General features: G+C 39.0%; 1 protein-coding gene across 1 annotated transcript in view; it reads left to right on the top strand.

Annotated features, from left to right (window-relative positions):
- Positions 1-20,319, top strand: part of dnah5l (dynein, axonemal, heavy chain 5 like) — a 206,701-nt gene that overhangs the window by 25,410 nt on the left and 160,972 nt on the right. Inside the window, exons 31-40 of the mRNA XM_066687675.1 lie at positions 99-210; positions 500-628; positions 1,228-1,427; positions 2,488-2,641; positions 4,805-5,071; positions 5,813-5,941; positions 6,662-6,877; positions 7,248-7,394; positions 7,770-7,942; positions 12,643-12,821. Coding sequence (XP_066543772.1) covers positions 99-210; positions 500-628; positions 1,228-1,427; positions 2,488-2,641; positions 4,805-5,071; positions 5,813-5,941; positions 6,662-6,877; positions 7,248-7,394; positions 7,770-7,942; positions 12,643-12,821 — 1,706 coding nt within the window. The remainder of the gene's footprint in view (positions 1-98; positions 211-499; positions 629-1,227; positions 1,428-2,487; positions 2,642-4,804; positions 5,072-5,812; positions 5,942-6,661; positions 6,878-7,247; positions 7,395-7,769; positions 7,943-12,642; positions 12,822-20,319) is intronic.

Genomic DNA, 20,319 nt, shown 5'->3' on the forward strand with positions numbered 1-20,319 from the left:
CTTCACATAATGTGGGTAATGCCAAAGTGGGCCACTCTGCCCGGCTTGAAGTTCATTTCTGTGACCATTAATCTTTTTTTTTCTGGTTCCCTAAAAAGGATTCGCAAACTTCCCAAAGCACTGAAGGAGTGGCAGGCATTCAATGACCTGAAGAGGAAGATCGACGACTTCAGCGAATCCTGCCCTCTGCTGGAGATGATGGCCAACAAGGTGGGATTGTGATCACTCCTCAATCTGGGGCAGTTTTCTTGTGCTTTTTGTTCCCATTTCACTTTTATTTAAGCTTATTGAAACCCCAATTGAATTGTATTCTTCATGATATTTGCAATTATATTGTATAGTATAATGCTGTACTGTAAATCTAGTATGTATTTTTAACCTGAGCAAGATTAAGTAATAATACAAAATCCTTTTTTTTTTCAAATAAATACCTAGATTCACCATCTCAAAATTCTCACAGACATCGACCTGACTTCCTTTTAATTCTCTTGTTCTGCAGGCAATGTTGTCTCGACACTGGCAGCGGATTGCGGAAGTCACTGGACACCATTTCGATGTGGAGTCGGAAAACTTCTTGCTCAGGAACATAATGGAGGCCCCTCTGTTGAAGAACAAGGAGGATATTGAGGTACTAAATAATAAATCAGATAACACGTTCTATAACATTACATGACGGGGGCTGGAATTAACTGAAAATTCGGACCCAGCTGCTAATCGCGAATTATAAACATGGGAAATGTGGCAGCTTTTTTAATGTTAATTTTTCATCAATACATCTATATATATCTATTTAAAGGTACCTGAATTAAGGTTCATCGTAGACAAAGGTCAAAAGATCTCTACTCACTGCCAGGGGTATCTGATCTTGGCTGTTGAGAGCCTGCAGGTTTTATAGGTCACCATTTAAATAATCAACTTATAAAGACATGGGAAACATTTCATTGTGATCCACTGAGCAGGCTAGAGTTTAAAGCAGTAATGTGGAGTTCATTGGGATCAAACACTTGAATACCCCTTCAGTCAATCACACACCAGATTCCTTTTTAATGAACAGCTGGCATGCTTAAAGAACCAATAGTGAATATGATGCTCCCAGTCTGGAGAAACTAGTGACTGATGTGGCTGAGCTATGGGATCTACTGGACTGGAGCTCTTCAGGTCCAGGGCTGGGCTCACAGTTACTGGAAGGAGCTCTGAGAGTGAGAGGAGACTGCTTTCTCTTCTCAGGACATCTGCATCAGTGCTGTGAAGGAGAAGGACATTGATGCTAAGCTGAACGCCGTGATCGCAGAGTGGAGTGGCCATGCCTTCACCTTCGCCCCCTTCAAGAGCCGGGGAGATCTGCTGCTCAAGGGCTCCGACACTACTGAGAAGGTGGTGCTGATGGAGGACAGCCTGATGGTGCTGGCATCACTCATGAGCAACAGGTACGAAAAGAGGGGGAAGAGAGACAGTGAGAGGGAGAGAGATAGAGAGAAACCTGATTTCACTCATAAGCAACAGAGGGAGGGGAGAGGGAGGAGGAGAGGAAGATGGAGATGGAGAAAGATAGAGAGACAGAAAGAGAGACCGAGAATGATGGATAGAGGCAGGTGCATAGTTTTACCAGTATGACTGTTGATCTTGATGTTTATAAAATGTTTCAGCATTAAAAATACAAAACCCCCCAGAAAAACAGAAAATCCCAAGTCAGAAAATACGTATTATATGCAAAAGGGGGAATAAACAACCTTAACAAAACCTAAAAAACAGTCGACTATTTGCAACCTGTAAGTTATGTGTAGTACTACCTGTATCTGTCAGGGGGCAATACAGGACAATATGCAGTTTGAATTTGGAGATATCTTTCTGAAGGATGCAAATAAGTACAGAGCAGCACACACTGAAACAGAGCTAAATCTCATTGTATCCTGGTATAAATATGGAAATGTCATGAAGTTAATGAAGCTTATTTACAATCTGCCTTTAATGATATGTACAAGGTGACCTGCAGGCAACACTGGGCAGTGAATTGTATTTTAATACTGGAAAATGTATCAATTTGTATGAAGCATTAAGTAACAGATGGAATATATATTACTATGTATAACTATTATTATTATTATTATTATTATTATTATTATTATTAATAATAATAATAATAATAATAATAATAATAATAATAATAATAATGTATTTAAATTCTATACATATTTGTGGCACTTTATGTAAAAATACTTTATGTAATATGTCCCTTATTTTATGGACAACTTAAGAGTATATTTTAATACCAGATTCAAATTACTTAATCAAAGTTAAAAGATACATAGGATTACCTCCTTCTTTAAAAAGGATATTACAAACACATTATGAGAAATGTTAAGTATTAATAAAGCACGTGACTGTGTATTGTCTTGCAGGTTGTGAGGTTCACTTGCTGTACTGTATATGTAAATAGCCATGTTGTGCAGTACGTTTGTTTAGTGGGGTCCGCTGTGTTGTTTTCAGATACAATGCACCATTTAAACCAAAAATCCAGGAGTGGGTGCAGAAGCTCTCCAACACCACAGAGATCATTGAGAACTGGCTCACTGTGCAGAACCTTTGGATTTACCTGGAGGCTGTTTTTGTTGGAGGAGACATCGCAAAGCAACTTCCGCAGGTCTGTACAAACAGTTTGTCCTTTTTATCTCTTTCATTTTTAAACACTCTTCCTGTGAAGGTAGTGCATCTTTGTCACTTGGGCATGTTGCGATGTTGTTTTTCAAAGTTCTTAAATTTTGTTTATTATAATTTTCTTCATTTGTAAAGCAGTCCATATTCAGAAAGTGGAAGGAAATACTGGCTGCAGGCTGGACTGAAGCCATGCATTTGTACTTGGGAAGCTAGCACTCAACGAGGAAAATTATATTAGAATTCTCCATCTTATTAAACCCAGTGGAAGTGTCAGTGCCAATAGAAAGGATACTTGTCCATTGCAAGAAAATATACTCAAGTCTCATATCAAGAGTTTTCAAATATTGTGCTGAGCTTGCTTGTTTTATTACTGATGAGACTGTAAAACAACAAGATTCCCCTGCTCATCTGGGACTATGACTTTTCCCCACTGTAAGCAGTGGCACTCATGTGGCCGTATATGAACAGCACAGATTGCTTAGAAATGTAGTTCAACAATACCTGCTCTTTCCAAGAGTCCTACTATTACAAAGCCCAGGCTAATGTGCACATCTTCTGTTACAGTTAATGCTTTGTCCTTTGCTCAGGTCTACCACTGTCATGCTTTTGGCTGGTATTATTCCACTTTCTTAATCACGAAAGTCAACCATTCATTGCTCAATAAAAGGAGTGCAATACAAAATTAAACCCCCATTTAAGAATGCTGTCTTCCCTGATAATTGTTAACCTTTAATTACACTCCACCAAAGTAGTTTCTGTTTTCTAGCAGTCTCATTTCAAAGACCACAATAAATTAAGCATGCAGTTTGGGTCTTTTAGGTATCATGTAGAACAAAGCAGAAAAAATATTTGTCTCATAAGTGGCCATAAGTACTGTTTTACTTAATTGACTAATAGATAAAACAATGTGTTTTTAGAAATTGGTGATTTAGGGGTGAACTATAGAACTAACTAAATTGAGGCTCCCCAGCACAAGGGTTGCAAACACCCTTAATTATATGTGTTTTAGATGCTGTTGTTCTTTATTGCAGTGATAAAGAGAAAGGGTGTTAATAATCTTGCCACTTAAAAATGGCACGAATTAAACATTGGTAAGGGTGTCCCCTGACTAGGGGTCTCAAACTCATTTCCTGGAGGGCTTCCCTGTCTTCTGGTGCTTGTTTGAGCTGGGGCTCTCAGATACAATGTCTACTTAAAGGGATACTATGGTATTTTGGCATATTAGCCTTACAAATCAGTGGAAACCTTTTTTAATTCTGTGCGTCTAGTTTGAAGAAATTATAATTTTTCACAAAAAACTGCCTTTTAAATACTCATAAATGTGTACATTAAGTATTCTATACAAGTCTATACAAAATCAAAATAACTATCTCACCAAACTATGTATTTCATCAGCTGTGATGAGGCAGGTGCAAGGATATGCTTGGTTTACATGAATGAAAACACAGGGAGCACAAAAAGCAGTCAACCAGGAAGAAACTAATTTATTTTATGATTACCAGTAAATTAAAGAATGTATTTAACTATTAATTTACTATTTATAGTATTGTAAGTCTACAAATGACAAATGGCCAAGCTTTTGAGTATGTAAAAGGTCTATTAGCTGGTTTTTGAGACAGCGTTTTGCGACCATTGACTTACAGCACTATTGCTAATCTAACTAAATGAAAAATTTAAATTTCTTCAAACTGGACTCACAGAATTAAAACAAATTTCCATGGATTTGTATGACTCTGGGTGAGTCATTGCAATCAGTTTAAAATGCCAAAATACTGAAGTATCCCTTTAACTAGACATTGATTTTCAGTCAGTGGATGTCTTAAAATATGACCTTGGTTCTAATTGTCACTATCTTTAAAATATTTTTTAGCCTTGAGAGACCTAATAATTAATCAAAGCAATCAGACTAATTAAGTAACCGACAATTGGGTTGGAAGAGAATCTTGAAGACACTAGGGCTCTCCGGGATTGAGTTTGAGAGCCCAGACCCCTGGGACTGGAGGAATGTCTTAATCAAATGAACAAGCCCTAGTTTACAGCATGGAAAATATAAGGTGGTGACAATAATTGCTTGTGACTGAAATGGGCTGCCAGCTGGAAGACCAGCTCCCTAGGCATCTGCTGTGATGTCTTTGCTCTCTCCATGCAGGAGGCGAAGAGGTTCCAGAACATCGACAAGTCCTGGCAGAAGATCATCCAGAGGGCCCACGAGATGCCCAACATGGTGGATTGCTGTGTGGGCGATGAGACGCTGGCCCAGCTGCTGCCCCACTTGCTGGAGCAGCTGGAGATGTGTCAGAAGTCCCTGACTGGGTACCTGGAGAAGAAGAGGCTGGTGTTCCCACGCTTCTTCTTCGTGTCTGACCCCGCCCTGCTGGAGATCCTGGGCCAGGCCTCTGACTCACACACCATTCAGGTCTGGAGAGACTAAACCCTCCCACACCCTCACCCAACTGTCGCCCAGCCTCCACTCAATCCTACCCTCCCCTGCCACACCTTGCCCACTCTATATCCACTCTAGCCTACCCCACGCTGTCCAAATATTCCCCCTGCCCTTCCATGGTCCCCCACCCCAATGCAAGTCCACCCCCACCTTGCTGCTATACCCTATCTGCCACTTAACCCCCACTCAACCCCACAACCTGTCTTGCCGGCCCACCTGCCACTTCACTCCCACCCATCAACCAACCCTACCCCATCCCACCCACATTCCTCCCCACTCTACCCCGCCTTTCCCCAGCTTGTTATTCTATTTTTTAGCACTCCTCTTTCCCTTTGTTCTATGACTTATTTCTTTGTCATCTTACTCTTCTTCTCCTTCTCATCATCCACACAAGAAGACTGGAGACTGAAGATGTCCTCACAATGCTCCAGTCTTGTGCCTTCATCTCATCTCATCTCCCTTTCATTTCAGCCAGATGGAACGTATTGGTCCTGGGAACACCGATGCCAGTTTAGAAGGTGTCACAGTTGCTCAGTGTATGAAGTAATTCTCTGCAGACATCGCCTTTCCTGTTTAAATACAGTGGCACATATATTATATGGGTATCAACTGATTCCATATTCAATGCGACCCTGACGCTTTTGAGTATCCAACCATGTCGTTTTTGAGAATTCCTAACAGGCTGCCTGACTCTCTTGATATATTGTCTTTCAGGCTCACTTGCTCAGTCTTTTCGACAACGTCAACCGTGTCGGATTCAATGAGAAGAACTATGACCAGATTCTCAGCTTCCAGTCCCAGGAGGGGGAGACAGTGGATCTGACGGAGCCTGTTCTGGCACAAGTACAGTTCTGGAATGTCTGATTTGATATGAGAGGCCTAATGTCCAAATGTTTTTATAAAATTGGAACACTTTAGTTTAAGGTACACAAACAACTGTTTATAAATTCTTAATAACCAAGCTGTTAAGACTGCATTGCAAACTTTCAAAGGTTTGATATATGTGAACAGTGCACCCTGTGTTTTAGTAGGGGTGAGTTACTGCCAGGTCATTGAGATGTTATTAGAATGACTGTATCTCCAGCACATTTGTATTACTCTTTTCCAGAATTAATTCCCAAATTAAAATTCCCAAATTCCCAAATTAAAAGTAATAGCTAATTTATTACAGTCACTGTAACTGGAGTAACCGAATAGCATTGCATTATTTTGCACTTCATAAATTCAATTTAATCCAGCATTATTCTTTCTATCCATACATATGTAGTTGTATACATTATACATTGATTGTATTGCACACCTTGTAATTCACTTGGGTAAAGACATCATATACTTTTATTTCAGGAGATTTTATCCATTGCAATCCAGTGTTATTACCCAATTTCTTAGCAGACACCCTTATCCAAGGTGACTTACAATTACTCAGTGTTACTCTTCCGGTTTATACTGCCATGTTCTAAATATAAGACCTTTCTTTCCAAAGATGGCAGTACATATGTCCTTCTAAGTTGCATTAGATGAAGGCATCTGGCATAATAAATCATTATTTTTATTATTATCTAGGGCAATGTGGAGGCATGGCTGGGGCTCCTGCTGGACGGTGTGAAGAACACCATCCACCATATAATCCGACAGGCCTACATGGCAATCACTGACCCTGGGCTGAAGCTGTATGAGTTCCAGGCCATGTTCCCCGCGCAGGTTGGCCTGCTGGGCATCCAGATGATATGGACCAGAGACTCTGAGGCGGCCCTCAGCCTGGCTAAGACAGACAAGAAGGTACGAGCTTGGCTCGGTTGCTCCCCCAGTGGACTCAAAGGTCACAGTCATGGGGTCTAACCTTATTCGCTGACCAACGTGTCCATAAAGGCAGTTATAATCATAGTACTGCGTTTCCTTTCGAAGCCCAACCCCAGAGGAAAGCAACTGTCTTCTTTTAATCATATTATTTATACATGTTGTCAAAACTGTAAAACCATACCCAACACTAGCCATTATTGGCAAGAGTTGCTAAATTTGTGAGTATTTCAGTTTTTTTCCCCCCATCCATTGCTGACATGAAAATGAGAATTGATGGAAGATCACTGATGTAACAATGTGATGCGTTGCTTTGTTCCTTAACCTTTCCCTTCTTCTCGTGATGGAGCAGGTCATGCAGACCACCAACCAGAAGTTTCTGGACATCCTGAATGACCTGATTGACATGACAACGCGAGACCTGACAAAGATCGAACGCACCAAGTACGAGACGCTGATCACCATTCATGTGCACCAGAAGGACATCTTCGATGACTTGGTGAGGAGTGAGTGCCCCGTGGTCAGGGTGAACTTACAATATTATAATTCTTTCCATTCAAATTACATTTATCATTATTATGATTTAGTGGTTATAGTAGTATTTGTATTATTGTTCATTACTGCGGTTATCCAACTAAATGTGATTAAATGTGATAAAGCCTTGTGTAATGGACTATTATAAACTCATAAAGGTAGCTGAAACTATGTGTTATTCAGTACTCACTACAGAGGTCTAACAGAATGTATAACCATTCTAATGCAATAAGGGGAAAACAGGGACAAGTATGAGAAGAAAATAAGGTGCTGGACTACAATCCAACACTGCAGAGGAGTGAAACAAAGTGACTGCAATGCAGGTGTACCGTTCCAACAGGTGCGCATGAACATCCGCTCCACCTCGGACTTCGAGTGGCAGAAGCAGTCGCGCTTCTACTTCATAGAGGACACGGACAAGTGTGTCATACAGATCACAGATGTGGAGTTCAACTACTGCAATGAGTACCTGGGCTGCACTGACCGGCTGGTCATCACACCTTTAACTGACAGGTAAACAACATCTGATATCGACAGTGTCTGGAGTAGGGTGTTCACAATTTTTTAAGGGCTGAAAACCCTAGAGTTAGGAGTACCCAACATATATGCATTATAGTTTTTTCTCTTGGTCTTTCTGCCTGATTTTAAAAGTAATTTTCAAAGTTCCATTTGCACAGTGTCTGCCAGCTCACCCAGCACTTGGGTCCAAATCACTTGAGCTATTCAGCCCTAATGAAAGCAATTTGACACTGTCTCGTGGGGGTACCAGCTCAATAAATGGAGCATGAGCCAAGTTTAAACTTCCTAATTTACTGAGCCACTATAGACAACTGCCAGCTGGGAAACAACAGCCCCCGATTAAGCCCACGATATCCTGGGTAAACGACAAGTCTGTCACACCATTCTGTGTATCTCTTTTATTGCATTTGCCAGACATAAGAGCTGTGTGCCCAGCTCTGGGTCACAGACTAGAGTCTGTCATTCGTGGTCATAATGCTTTTCAAATTATGTTTATGGTTTGCATTCTTTAAATTGAGGTAATTGAAGATGGCCTTTAAAAGGAGACGGAATCCCATCACTCCCATTTTGTAGAAACATGCTGTACTGATACAAGGACAAAACACTCTGGGAACTCACAGCTGTTTTGTGGCAAAGAGCCTTCAGCTTTACATAAGGGGAGATTGAAGTGCTTCAGGTTTAGGTTTTCAGTTTTCTCTTTTCTAACGTGTCGTTTTCACAGCAAGAAGAAGTTTGCAGATTCATTTTCTTTCATGAAACACAAAGGCAATTTCTGAGCAGGATAACATGAGCCACTCAGTTAATGTTATGCAAACAACTGGGGGGAAATATAAAGAAAAAAAGCTAACAGAAATGTTAACCTGTTTCTCACTGGTTTCTGTTGCTGGGGATCCATTAGAAGAAGACATTTTTCTTTTTGAGTGGAACAGACCTTTAAGATGAACTTGTAACGATCACCCTGCATGACTTCAGCAGCTACACTGTCCTCCAAATGGAGCGATTACTGGCCCACTTTACAAACAATTAAAGTGCATCAGCAAGGGTGACAAACAGCAAATGCAGGGACATGAGATGTGTCACTTAACCAATGCATTTTATTGTGGATATTCAGTAGGACAGAAATTGAAATATGATAGGATAGGAAAGAAACCAATAATTAAGTGAAGTATGGCATGTAGGACAAAAGAAAGACTGCAGAGTACAACTACAGAATATAAGGATAGAGAAGGGATATGAATGGATATATGGAAACGAACTTGGAAAAGGTAGAAAAGTACCTGGAATACAACAGGAGAAAAAAGCAGGAGCCCAAAACACTCACTAACATTCAGACCCTCCACAGACAGACAACCCAACAAACACACCCTGTAGAAAACAATTAGAATAATTGGAATGGAGATAAATGAGATTGAAATGGATGCACACAGTCCATAAACACAATTGAAAAGAGGCTGAAGAAAAGTAAAGGTGAAACTAACTGTCCTGCAAAGTAACAAAAGATTACTTTCCAAATATTGGTGAAAATTATCATGGAAAAACAAACCAATGTCAATAGGATGAAGTGAGCCCACCCAGAAGAAGACAAGTGAAAACAGCAATGAATGTGGAGGAGATTGATTGGAAACATTGAGAGCGTTGCAATGGTCTTGGTGAATAATCCAGGAATGAGGAGTGGACATGAATGCAGCAGAAAGTCCAAAACAAGCCAACACACAAACTGTAAAACAACACTCAATAGGATTCCATACTAGACAAAACAACAAACACCTACATTAACAACAGTGCTAATAGAAACAAAAAAACAAAGAAGTATGTAGATATCTAAACACACTTTTAGTAGGATTGATCAAAGTAAACAAGAGAAATAGGAAAGATTGAAAAAGATTTGCAAAACAATGGAGTCATCCCAACTATGACTGCCCTGTATATACTAACAGGTGCTGCCTAGGCTGTGATTGGACATTGGAGGATTTGAATGAGCCAGTGGGGGGAGAGATTGAACTAGAGGATTGTGGGAAGTGAAGTTTTTACCTGGCCAGGTGACTGTCTCTAGTTAAAGGGACAGGTGGGGGTTTAACCACCCACTTGTGTAACATTGTAAGTGTTAGAGCTTGCAGGCTGCATACTGCATCACCAGCACAGTCTGACAACCTGATAATCAGCTACTAAATGCCTCTACTCTCTCTGTAATGCCACACCCCTAACATCATAACACTTGACCCTCACCGACTGGATTTACTTATGATGCCAGACTGTTCTGTGGGTCTGTAAAGAAATGGAAGTGAGAGAGAACGAAGATAAAATGGAATATGATTGAATGTTGCCCCTGCTCTGTGGATTCAGTGCCTTCAAACAAGCAGATGTTTTCCACTTCAGAATAGAAATTATATATTATAACATGTGCAGGATCATAATTGACTGCCTTGAACACATTCACATTTGAAATCCTCTTTACACTGACCAACCTTGAAGGTGACTGTGAAGAACAGTCTCTCCTTGTCCTATCAAATGTGGCTTGCGATGGAAAGTTATCTTGTGGATCCCCTGTTTGAACAGCCTGTCTCTTTTCCTCACTTCTTCCCTGGTCTGCCAGGACCTTAGCGGTAAAATCAGCATAAAAGAAATGAGGGAGGGGCAGAGGGGGGATCTAAGTGTATTCAAATGCGGTAAAGGCATATGTAATGAAGAGTGTTATGAGGAAAAATGGGAGGGTTGGGGAGAAGAAAATGAGTCTGAAGATTTTCTCTTTTCAACCCATCAGAACTGGTAGCAGAGCCAAAAGATGCTCTCTCTCTCTTCTCTCTCTATTTTCTCCTTCTCCTCTCTCTCTCTGTGCCCTTAACAAAATCTTAATGCACTTTTTCACAACTCTCTGTGCACAATCCAAGGGACTGCTGAATGACTAAGCATTGGGTTTTAATTAACAAATTGGAAAGTTGCTTGTTAGTTTGCTGCTGTTTTGGACTCACTCTGGCATGTTTGGAAGGCGTTTGTCTCCAGTGTTGCTGCCAAGTTTTTTTTTTTTTGGGCTGTGGGGAGATCAGGTTTAAGTGCATTACTTTTCCTCCTCTATCTAAAAGACTTCTGCTAAAATATCTAAATATGTTTTTTTTTGTGTTTGTGTGTTTTTAAGTACAGGTCAATACCCATCCTACCTTTAAACCTTTTATCTCTGTCTCTGGATTCAAAACCAGCTTGGGATAAACAAGGTGGTTGTTTTCTGCTCACGCTCCTGCTTACATCAGTCCATTCTGGAGATTAGTTTGGGAAAGGCCCAACTCTGACTGGAAGCTATAGTTCAGCTCACTCTCGGCTTTGAAAGTAACTTATTTTTAAAACCTGACACTTATGATTATAATGTCAACAGATTGTTTTGCTTGTTGTGATTATTTAAGGAGTAAAAATCTGAATATGACTTTGGGTTTCTTATGCATTAATAATATTAACCACAGTTGTTTCAAAACATAGGGAAAAATTTATAATTAGCTGCGCACATTTAGTAGGTTCCCTACTCCCCTTGCTTTTAATGTTCATCATAAATGGTGTCCTAATCCATGCAGAACTAGAAAGTAATAAAACAAATAATTATTATTATAATAAACCGTAAATAAAAAAATGCAGTTCAAATAAATGCCAACAAAATTACTACGATTTTTTTTGTTTTTGTTGTCTTGATGGAAAAAACAAAACAAAACAAAACAATATTTTTAAATATATTTTTATATTTTATAATATAATAATTCATAAATATATTAATTTAGCTAGATTAAAGTCCTGCTGTAATATATGCTGATTACATAATTAGGATCAGTTATTTAAATTTGAGTGGCAAGTGGTTTAAAGAAGGGAGTATGAAGAGAAAAATGCACAAACAAATAAACAAACAAAGACAAAATGGCTCCTGGAGCTTTAACTGCTGCCCTCTCCTTTGGTCATAAAAAAAGGCTGCAAAATCATATAATTGATTCTACATTAGAATGACAAGCCTTTTCACCTTCAGAGCCAGCAACTGAAGAGAAAATAGACATTGACTCCACTTCTGCTCCTTCCCTTTTTCAATGATAGAAACCCGCATAAAAGACAGTACCGAAAATAGAAATGTTCAGCAAAGCTCTGAATGATAAATCTTTCAGGAATTTCAATCATCTGCAGGTATTAATCCCACTCCCACCTTCACCACTCTTAACCCCTTCTCTGATTCTGAGGTTCAGTCTCGTTTCTGCTCAAATTAAAGGGCCGCTATTATGAAGTATAAGCAGCAGAGAAGAATTTGCTTTGCTACTCTGCCAAGGTGGCTTTTAAATCCTTTTAATGCCCAGGAACAAAAAATAAATAAAAAAACACCACTGTACTCCAAAATCAGAGGTAGTTACCATTAACTAGATACCGATAGACCAATTTCTTCTTCTCCTTTTTTTAACACCTGGAAAATGTATCGCCATTACTTTGATTAGATCTGCTGCTAAGAAAACACCAGAAAGTTTACAGAAAAGAAAAGCAGATCACCTTACCTTTGACAACAGCAGAGAAGTGCCATAAATTTTTTTAGGATATCCAAATGAGATCCGTGGATCTGAAGAAACTGAAGCACCCCAACAAGCACAATATGGCCTGAAATCGGCTTCCCCTCTGTTTGTGTTATATGCTCTTGTGGTATGTCCTGCCACAGCTTGTCCTTTTTTTCTGTGGAGCAGGTGCTACATCACGCTGTCTCAGGCACTGGGGATGAGCATGGGGGGGGCACCAGCAGGGCCTGCTGGGACGGGCAAGACTGAGACCACCAAGGACATGGGCCGCTGTCTGGGCAAGTACGTGGTGGTGTTCAACTGCTCAGACCAGATGGACTACAGGGGCCTGGGCCGCATTTACAAAGGTAAAATAATGTTTTCTAATCTGTCATTCCTGGTTTCATCTCTCAGTTGTCATGGGTCTGCAGACTGTCTAATACACTACAGATTAGTGAGAAATGTAAATATAAAAAACATGATGGTTTACCTTCCTTCATTGATTTCTGTAATTATTACAAGAAGTTTCTGATTATCCTGCAGTTGAGTGGTTTACTACACTGCCTCCTACTGGACAGTATACTCTGGGTTATATCAGACATTAGATATTAGATATTTAGATCATTAGATCACACAAGACAGAAAGCAAGGTCAGTGTAAACGAGAGCTAGAGTGTTCAGTGGGCTTTCATTCAGTTCAGCTAACCAGTGACCGGTGAATAATGTGTTACGTGCTGAAAGCAAGGGCAGGTGTGTAAGGATTATAAGTGTCATCGAAGCAAACTTAAAATTAAACAAATTAGAAAACAACCAGCCCTCGTCTTTAGGTTACCACGCTGACAGTTCAACCTGATGCATCCTCAAAATATATAATTTTTTAGATATTATTGACCTTAAACCAAAGATCAAACAACAAACCCATTGGTAGCCTGATCGTACTGTCTGCCAGGCTTTTGCTCCCTCAGCCAAGCGGTCAAGTCAAACCAGTTCTGTTACTTCTACCCATATCATTTCATTTGGTTTGGTCCCACTCCTGAATTTCTGTAGCTTAGTTTCATTAGTATGTGGTTTTGGGGCAGGCCTTTACCGATTTATTCTATTTGATTGACATTTTAATACAACGTGCACTCATATTTACCTCTCCCCCTGCTTTCTGCTGGTATCTATTAAATAACAAATGTCTTATCCTTTGCATATTTGCTCCCTGCTAACTTTCTTGCTGCTTTCTCTCTTCTGGAGGCAGAGGATGAACATGGCATTACATCAATCCACAGTTGTTTACAGATTTGTTTGACATTTTGCCTCCCGTGTTTTCAACCATAGATCTGTTAAAAAGGTAATTTTAGTTATTTTTACATGCACAAAAAAACTACAAAGGAAACGCAAAACAAGAGAGAAAAAAACTGTGGCAAGTTGTAAAAAAACAAGCAAACAAAAAAAATTGAATATAGAACTAGACATATATGGTCCTTTGATTAAAAGAAAGGTTTCTAAATGTTTACAGCATGGAACCTCAGACTTTTTGAGATTATACATTAAACAGTAATAGTATTCCAAATTATATTAGAAGGGAAAAATCATGATAAAATAGCTCTTTTAATGTACATATGATATAAAAATTGGCTTTTTAAAATACCAGGTTCGAGAGGTATAATTACCAGAGGTTCTCAAAAATTGAGTGCTGTTTTATCCAATGTTACATGTTTCTTCACACATTAAAACATGCTGTAAGATGTTAACCATTTTAAAAACAAGTCTATGTTTAAATGTACTGTCTGTATTTCCTTACATCTTGCATTTCACAGTGGCTGAGAATCAAATGTGACCTCATCTCTGATAATTCAAAGGCATACAGACACAGGAGATTAAAAAAAAAAACTTGAAATGCGAATTGTAATGAAAAGTTTAAATGCTAACAAAAAAACAATCCACAAAATTGTAGCAATATAACAGATTGTCTGGACACTACAAAACTTTCCTGGAAACATTCCCAGAACAATAACAACAACAACAACAACAACAGAAACATTTTGACCATTGTTTACTGTATAATGTATGCTTGGGGTGAAATCATTCTCTACCTGCCAGCTCTGTTCCCATGCATCCAAAAAATTAAACATGGTGCAACTCAATGAAAACTAACTAGTGGCATGAAGCTAAACAGAAATATAGTAACATCATAAAAACTCAACAACCCTGCATTTTTTTGTTTGTTTAATAACAATCAAGCTTTTCTGTGTTGCTTTTTATTCAAACTACCACTTGGTGTCACCACTAAACAGGAGTTGTCAGTCTTGAGCATTTTCCAATAAAACCTCTGTAGCAATGAGCCCATCCTTGCCACCCATATAATACAGCTCCTACACACCTGTGGCACTTGCACAGCTTCACAGCATATTCATGTTGCCATTTGAAATCCAGATCCCTATCTTGTAGGGGTAGGGGTTCCCAATTTAATTCAGCGAAGGTCTAGTTAACTAATGTGTGCTACCCTCTGAGGTCCAGTTGTGGTTGCATTAATGGCCAGATGTGCATTGGGTCCATCAAAACGCCTTCAGGGTCCAGGTCTGGACTAACTGGAGTCTGCCAGCTGGCAACCCCTGCTGTAGAGCATTCAGATTCAATAGGAAGTCAACTGTCTCATATTTCCCCAGTTTTATTCACAGAGACTGTGCCTACACATTAAAGTAATCTAGTACTAATATTAAAATATTATCCATGAGTGTTCACATCTACAGTGTCTTTTCTAGTGATGTTTTTTGTAAGCGACTGCTGCTGCTGGTTTTGAACTTTCGATTACATGTATAGCTAGCGCCTTGCGTTTCATGTGACCTGTGTTCTTAGGCTTCAATCCTCTCACTGCAAAGTGGCCATCTAGTCTGCTTAATTAAAAAACTTATTTATTATCCCTTTTTATTCTTTAAGCATCCCAATTAGTCATTCTATTAGGGCACATTGGCGTGTTGATTAAACAGCAGCAACCATGGACATTTATTTAGAGACATGCATCCCTTTATTACTAATAAGTAATTATAATATAATAATATATAATATTAAATATGATTTCTTAGAATATATATATACTGTATATATACCAATAATTTAAATGTTCCAGTTCACTAGCAGGAACACAGAATTTGTTAACAAAAGAGTACAAATTCAAAACAGCATTGATTCCTGGAACAACTTATATAACGAAAAACATCAATGCTATAACATTAAAATTACAAAGACATCATAATAATAATGCAAGGTTGTTTGCAAACAACACATTAAGTGTCACTTTGCATTACATTGTTCTGTAAGAACTTGGCCATAAGAAAAACTTATTTCAGCATCTACTGGATTGGTAACTACTGACAGTTATTCTTAAATTGGGAAATAATTATTCAGCTTTAATCCAAACATTTTCAAAGTATTTTTCTACCGATGTTTTCTATTTATATGGCTTGTATTTGTCCATTTCTGATTAAGAGTCAGTATCAAATCCTGGAATATAATACAATGTGAGGTCTTCTAGATCTAAAGTACACACTTGTTGATGCTGACATCAGAATGTTATGAACTGGTTGAATAAAACAATTTATTTTTGCATAGTCAGTTTTTCAAAATGTCGTGGAAGGGTTTTACACATAGTTTGGTTATTGCAGCACCTGTGCTGTGTTCCTCTTTTGCCATTCCTCATAATTTATTTATAAATCTGCAACTTCATTATATGTTTGATGAACTCTCACTTCATGGCTTTCAAACCACAGAATCTGGAGGTCCTTTAACAACAGTGTTTGGTGAAATGTCCATTTCCTTTTCCATAAAGCCTGTACAAATAGATATATTTTGAATGATATTCAACAGCAGGATATCAAATACCCCATCATGTTATGCATGGCTCAGGGTGACAACTCTATGGGAAAAGTACAGCCTTCTTTGTTGGATTGCTCTTTAATACATAGTTTTCTGGTTTGGCAATGTTTAAACACTTTTTTTAATGGTTGCAACCAGCTTGTTTGCTTTCAGAATATTATTTGCCCAGATATTTTGCTGGCAATGGCTATTGTGTGGGCATTACAAGTGAAATGTATTGAATTTGGCAGTAAACCTCGATGAATGTCAGTGTATGCCTTGATCATTTAACTGGCTTAATCAGAGACAAATCCAGTCACATTGTTAATAATAACTTCAAATGTGTTTAATGAGTAATTCACAGTGCAGATTAACTGTACCTGCTAATGGTACATTCAGTTAGGGTGATAATCAATAGTCCTTGGAGAACAACAAACAAGGCACAATGTACTGATCTTTTGCATCTGTAGACTTGTCAGTAACTGTAGATACACTCTCTGACATCTTTGCAAATCAGTCATTTGGGTTAGATACTTCCTTCTCATTTGACCTGCTGTAGGAATTTATTACAATTTTTTTCAGTAATGCATCTAGTTTGGAATTATCAATTGTTCAGGGGAATATTAAAAGAAAAGAAAAGCCGCACACTCCTTTAACACTCCAAAATTAAAATTATAAAGTGCCCCATTCATATCAAGAATAACATCTCACCTGAGTTAATAACTTTCTCTTTCATTACGTTTTCTACTAGAGGATGCTGTCTCATGGCGGTCAATCTTAACCTCTCCTTTCTGTATTTTCAAAATCTGTCAATTGTTGACTATCGAGTGTGGCAAAAAGATAAATTGCTAAAGTTGTGCTAAAAAATACATAATTGTGAATAGAACAGCAGGTGGATATTGTTGTGTGCGTTAATTGCATTTTGATTGCGACATCTTTGACTCCATGTTTAGGTCTCTGAATGTTTCTTTTCATGTACAGTGAGGGAAAAAAGTATTTGATCCCCTGCTGATTTTGTACGTTTGCCCACTGACAAAGAAATGATCAGTCTATCATTTTAATGGTAGGTGTATTTTAACAGTGAGAGACAGAATAACAACAAAAAAATCCATTAAAACGCATTTCAAAAAAGTTATAAATTGATTTGCATGTTAATGAGTGAAATAAGTATTTGATCCCCTATCAATCAGCAAGATTTCTGGCTCCCAGGTGTCTTTTATACAGGTAACGAGCTGAGATTAGGAGCACTCTCTTAAAGGGAGTGCTCCTAATCTCAGCTCGTTACCTGTATAAAAGACACCTGTCCACAGAAGCAATCAATCAATCAGATTCCAAACTCTCCACCATGGCCAAGACCAAAGAGCTGTCCAAGGATGTCAGGGACAAGATTGTAGACCTACACAAGGCTGGAATGGGCTACAAGACCATCGCCAAGCAGCTTGGTGAGAAGGTGACAACAGTTGGTGCGATTATTCGCAAATGGAAGAAACACAAAATAACTGTCAGTCTCCCTCGGTCTGGGGCTCCATGCAAGATCTCACCTCGTGGAGTTTCAATGATCATGAGAACGGTGAGGAATCAGCCCAGAACTACACGGGAGGATCTTGTTAATGATCTCAAGGCAGCTGGGACCATAGTCACCAACAATTGGTAACACACTATGCCGTGAAGAACTTTAAATCCTGCAGCACCCGCAAGGTCCCCCTGCTCAAGAAAGCACATGTACAGGCCCGTCTGAAGTTTGCCAATGAACATCTGAATGATTCAGAGGAGAACTGGGTGAAAGTGTTGTGGTCAGATGAGACCAAAATCAAGCTCTTTGGCATCAACTCAACTCGCCGTGTTTGGAGGAGGAGGAATGACCCCAAGAACACCATCCCCACCGCCAAACATGGAGGTGGAAACATTATGCTTTGGGGGTGTTTTTCTGCTAAGGGGACAGGACAACAGCACCGCATCAAAGGGACGATGGACGGGGCCATGTACTGTCAAATCTTGAGTGAGAACCTCCTTCCCTCAGCCAGGGCATTGAAAATGGGTCGTGGATGGGTATTCCAGCATGACAATGACCCAAAACACACAGCCAAGGCAACAAAGGAGTGGCTCAAGAAGAAGCACATTAAGGTCCTGGAGTGGCCTAGCCAGTCTCCAGACCTTAATCCCATAGAAAATCTGTGGAGGGAGCTGAAGGTTCGAGTTGCCAAACGTCAGCCTCGAAACCTTAATGACTTGGAGAGGATCTGCAAAGAGGAGTGGGACAAAATCCCTCCTGAGATGTGTGCAAACCTGGTGGCCAACTACAAGAAATGTCTGACCTCTGTGATTGCCAACAAGGGTTTTGCCACCAAGTACTAAGTCGAAGGGGTCAAATACTTATTTCCCTCATTAACATGCAAATCAATGTATAACTTTTTTGAAATGCGTTTTTCTGGATTTTGTTGTTATTCTGTCTCTCACTGTTAAAATACACCTACCATTAAAATTATAGACTGATCATTTCTTTGTCAGTGGGCAAACATACAAAATCAGCAGGGGATCAAATACTTTTTTCACCCACTGTATCAGTTTATTCAATTTATTCCTCATTATTTTATATTTTCCTAATTAGTCAAACTGTAATGTGTTGATTTGATTTCTCAATTGTGAATTTGATTACTAAAACTGGAGTGGCTGCAGGGATAGCAGTTGAATTACAATTAAAAATAAGTTATATAAAATGTAGGGCCCTACGTATAGCTAAGCTGTATTCCCATCTGAATTGCCACACATTTGATTGCATGGTATCAAGACAAAGCCCTTCAGCTGTTATAGTGTGGCTGAAGGTATATAATTTCCACTATATTTAGTCGATAAGCATATTGTCTGCAAAGCTCAGTGGATAAACATCCAAACTCCTTAAATGTTGTTTGTTTGGGTAAAACCATATATCTAATAGTTTATATATTTGCCTTCTGTCTTTAAGGATATGTTTCTAGATTAGGAAGATTGTATACACTATCGGTCAAATGTTTTAGAACACCCCCATTTTTCAAGTCTTTATTGAAATTCCAGTGAATAACCTGAAAGTACGCGTTAAACTGCCAGAGGTTGAAAAAAAAGTTGAAGTTACCAAAACCTGAAAAAGAATGTACATTTCAGAAAATTTCAATAAAAACTAGAATGATTTAGGTGTTCTAAAACTTTTGACCGGTAGTGATGTTGCACTTATTGCGATTGTGTGACATTTTTTCATTGTGGTGCAGTTGGCACTGTTTTTCCAGTTAATCAAATGCATTTGAGTTCATCCCAAATGCAAAAATATCTCCCGCTTCAAAGTAGTTCCAACTGTAATCGTCAGTGACACCCTGTCAGTAAAGACCAGAAATGGCTGCTTTATTGTAAATAAGAACTCAATGAAAGACCAAATGGAGAAATACAATATATGACTAGTGAAAATAAACCAGGAATTTGTTTGAAATTTTCAGTTCATGCCATTTTCTCTGGTTTGTCTTAGAGAATGACAAAGGGGCGCTTGTATAGATTATTTATTGAGCGTTTAACCTCATGAGGCCAACGATGTGTGTAGAGGTCCCTGTGATAATCCCTTTCTGTCCTTCAGAGGAAATTTCACGCTTCGCTTGCCTTGAAAGTTATGGTTTCCATGTAATCGGACGATATGTGAAACCCCTTGATGTCTCCCAGCTCAGTCACAGATTCTGCAATGAAGTGCCTCTACCTCTGGGGCTTGTAAGCCACATGGAAGTTGTGCTACAAGCAGGAACTGCAAAGGAGATGAAAGAGAGCTGAAAAAGCCTGGTGTCTCTACAGTAATGGGGATGAAACCAGACAAGACTTCAGTTTGAACTGTATCAAACAATTCATTGGAGGTCAAACCCTGGATGTCAAAATGGACTGATGTTGCATTCCCTTTTAACTCAAGAAGACAAACATAGTTCAATTAGCAAGACAAAGCGAAGAAGAATATAAAGAAGGTGACTCTTATATATCAGTCCGTAGAAAATTACCCAGAAGACCTTAACATCCTGAA

The sequence above is a fragment of the Amia ocellicauda genome, chromosome 2, assembly GCF_036373705.1.
Source record: "Amia ocellicauda isolate fAmiCal2 chromosome 2, fAmiCal2.hap1, whole genome shotgun sequence".
NCBI classification, from domain to species: domain Eukaryota; kingdom Metazoa; phylum Chordata; class Actinopteri; order Amiiformes; family Amiidae; genus Amia; species Amia ocellicauda.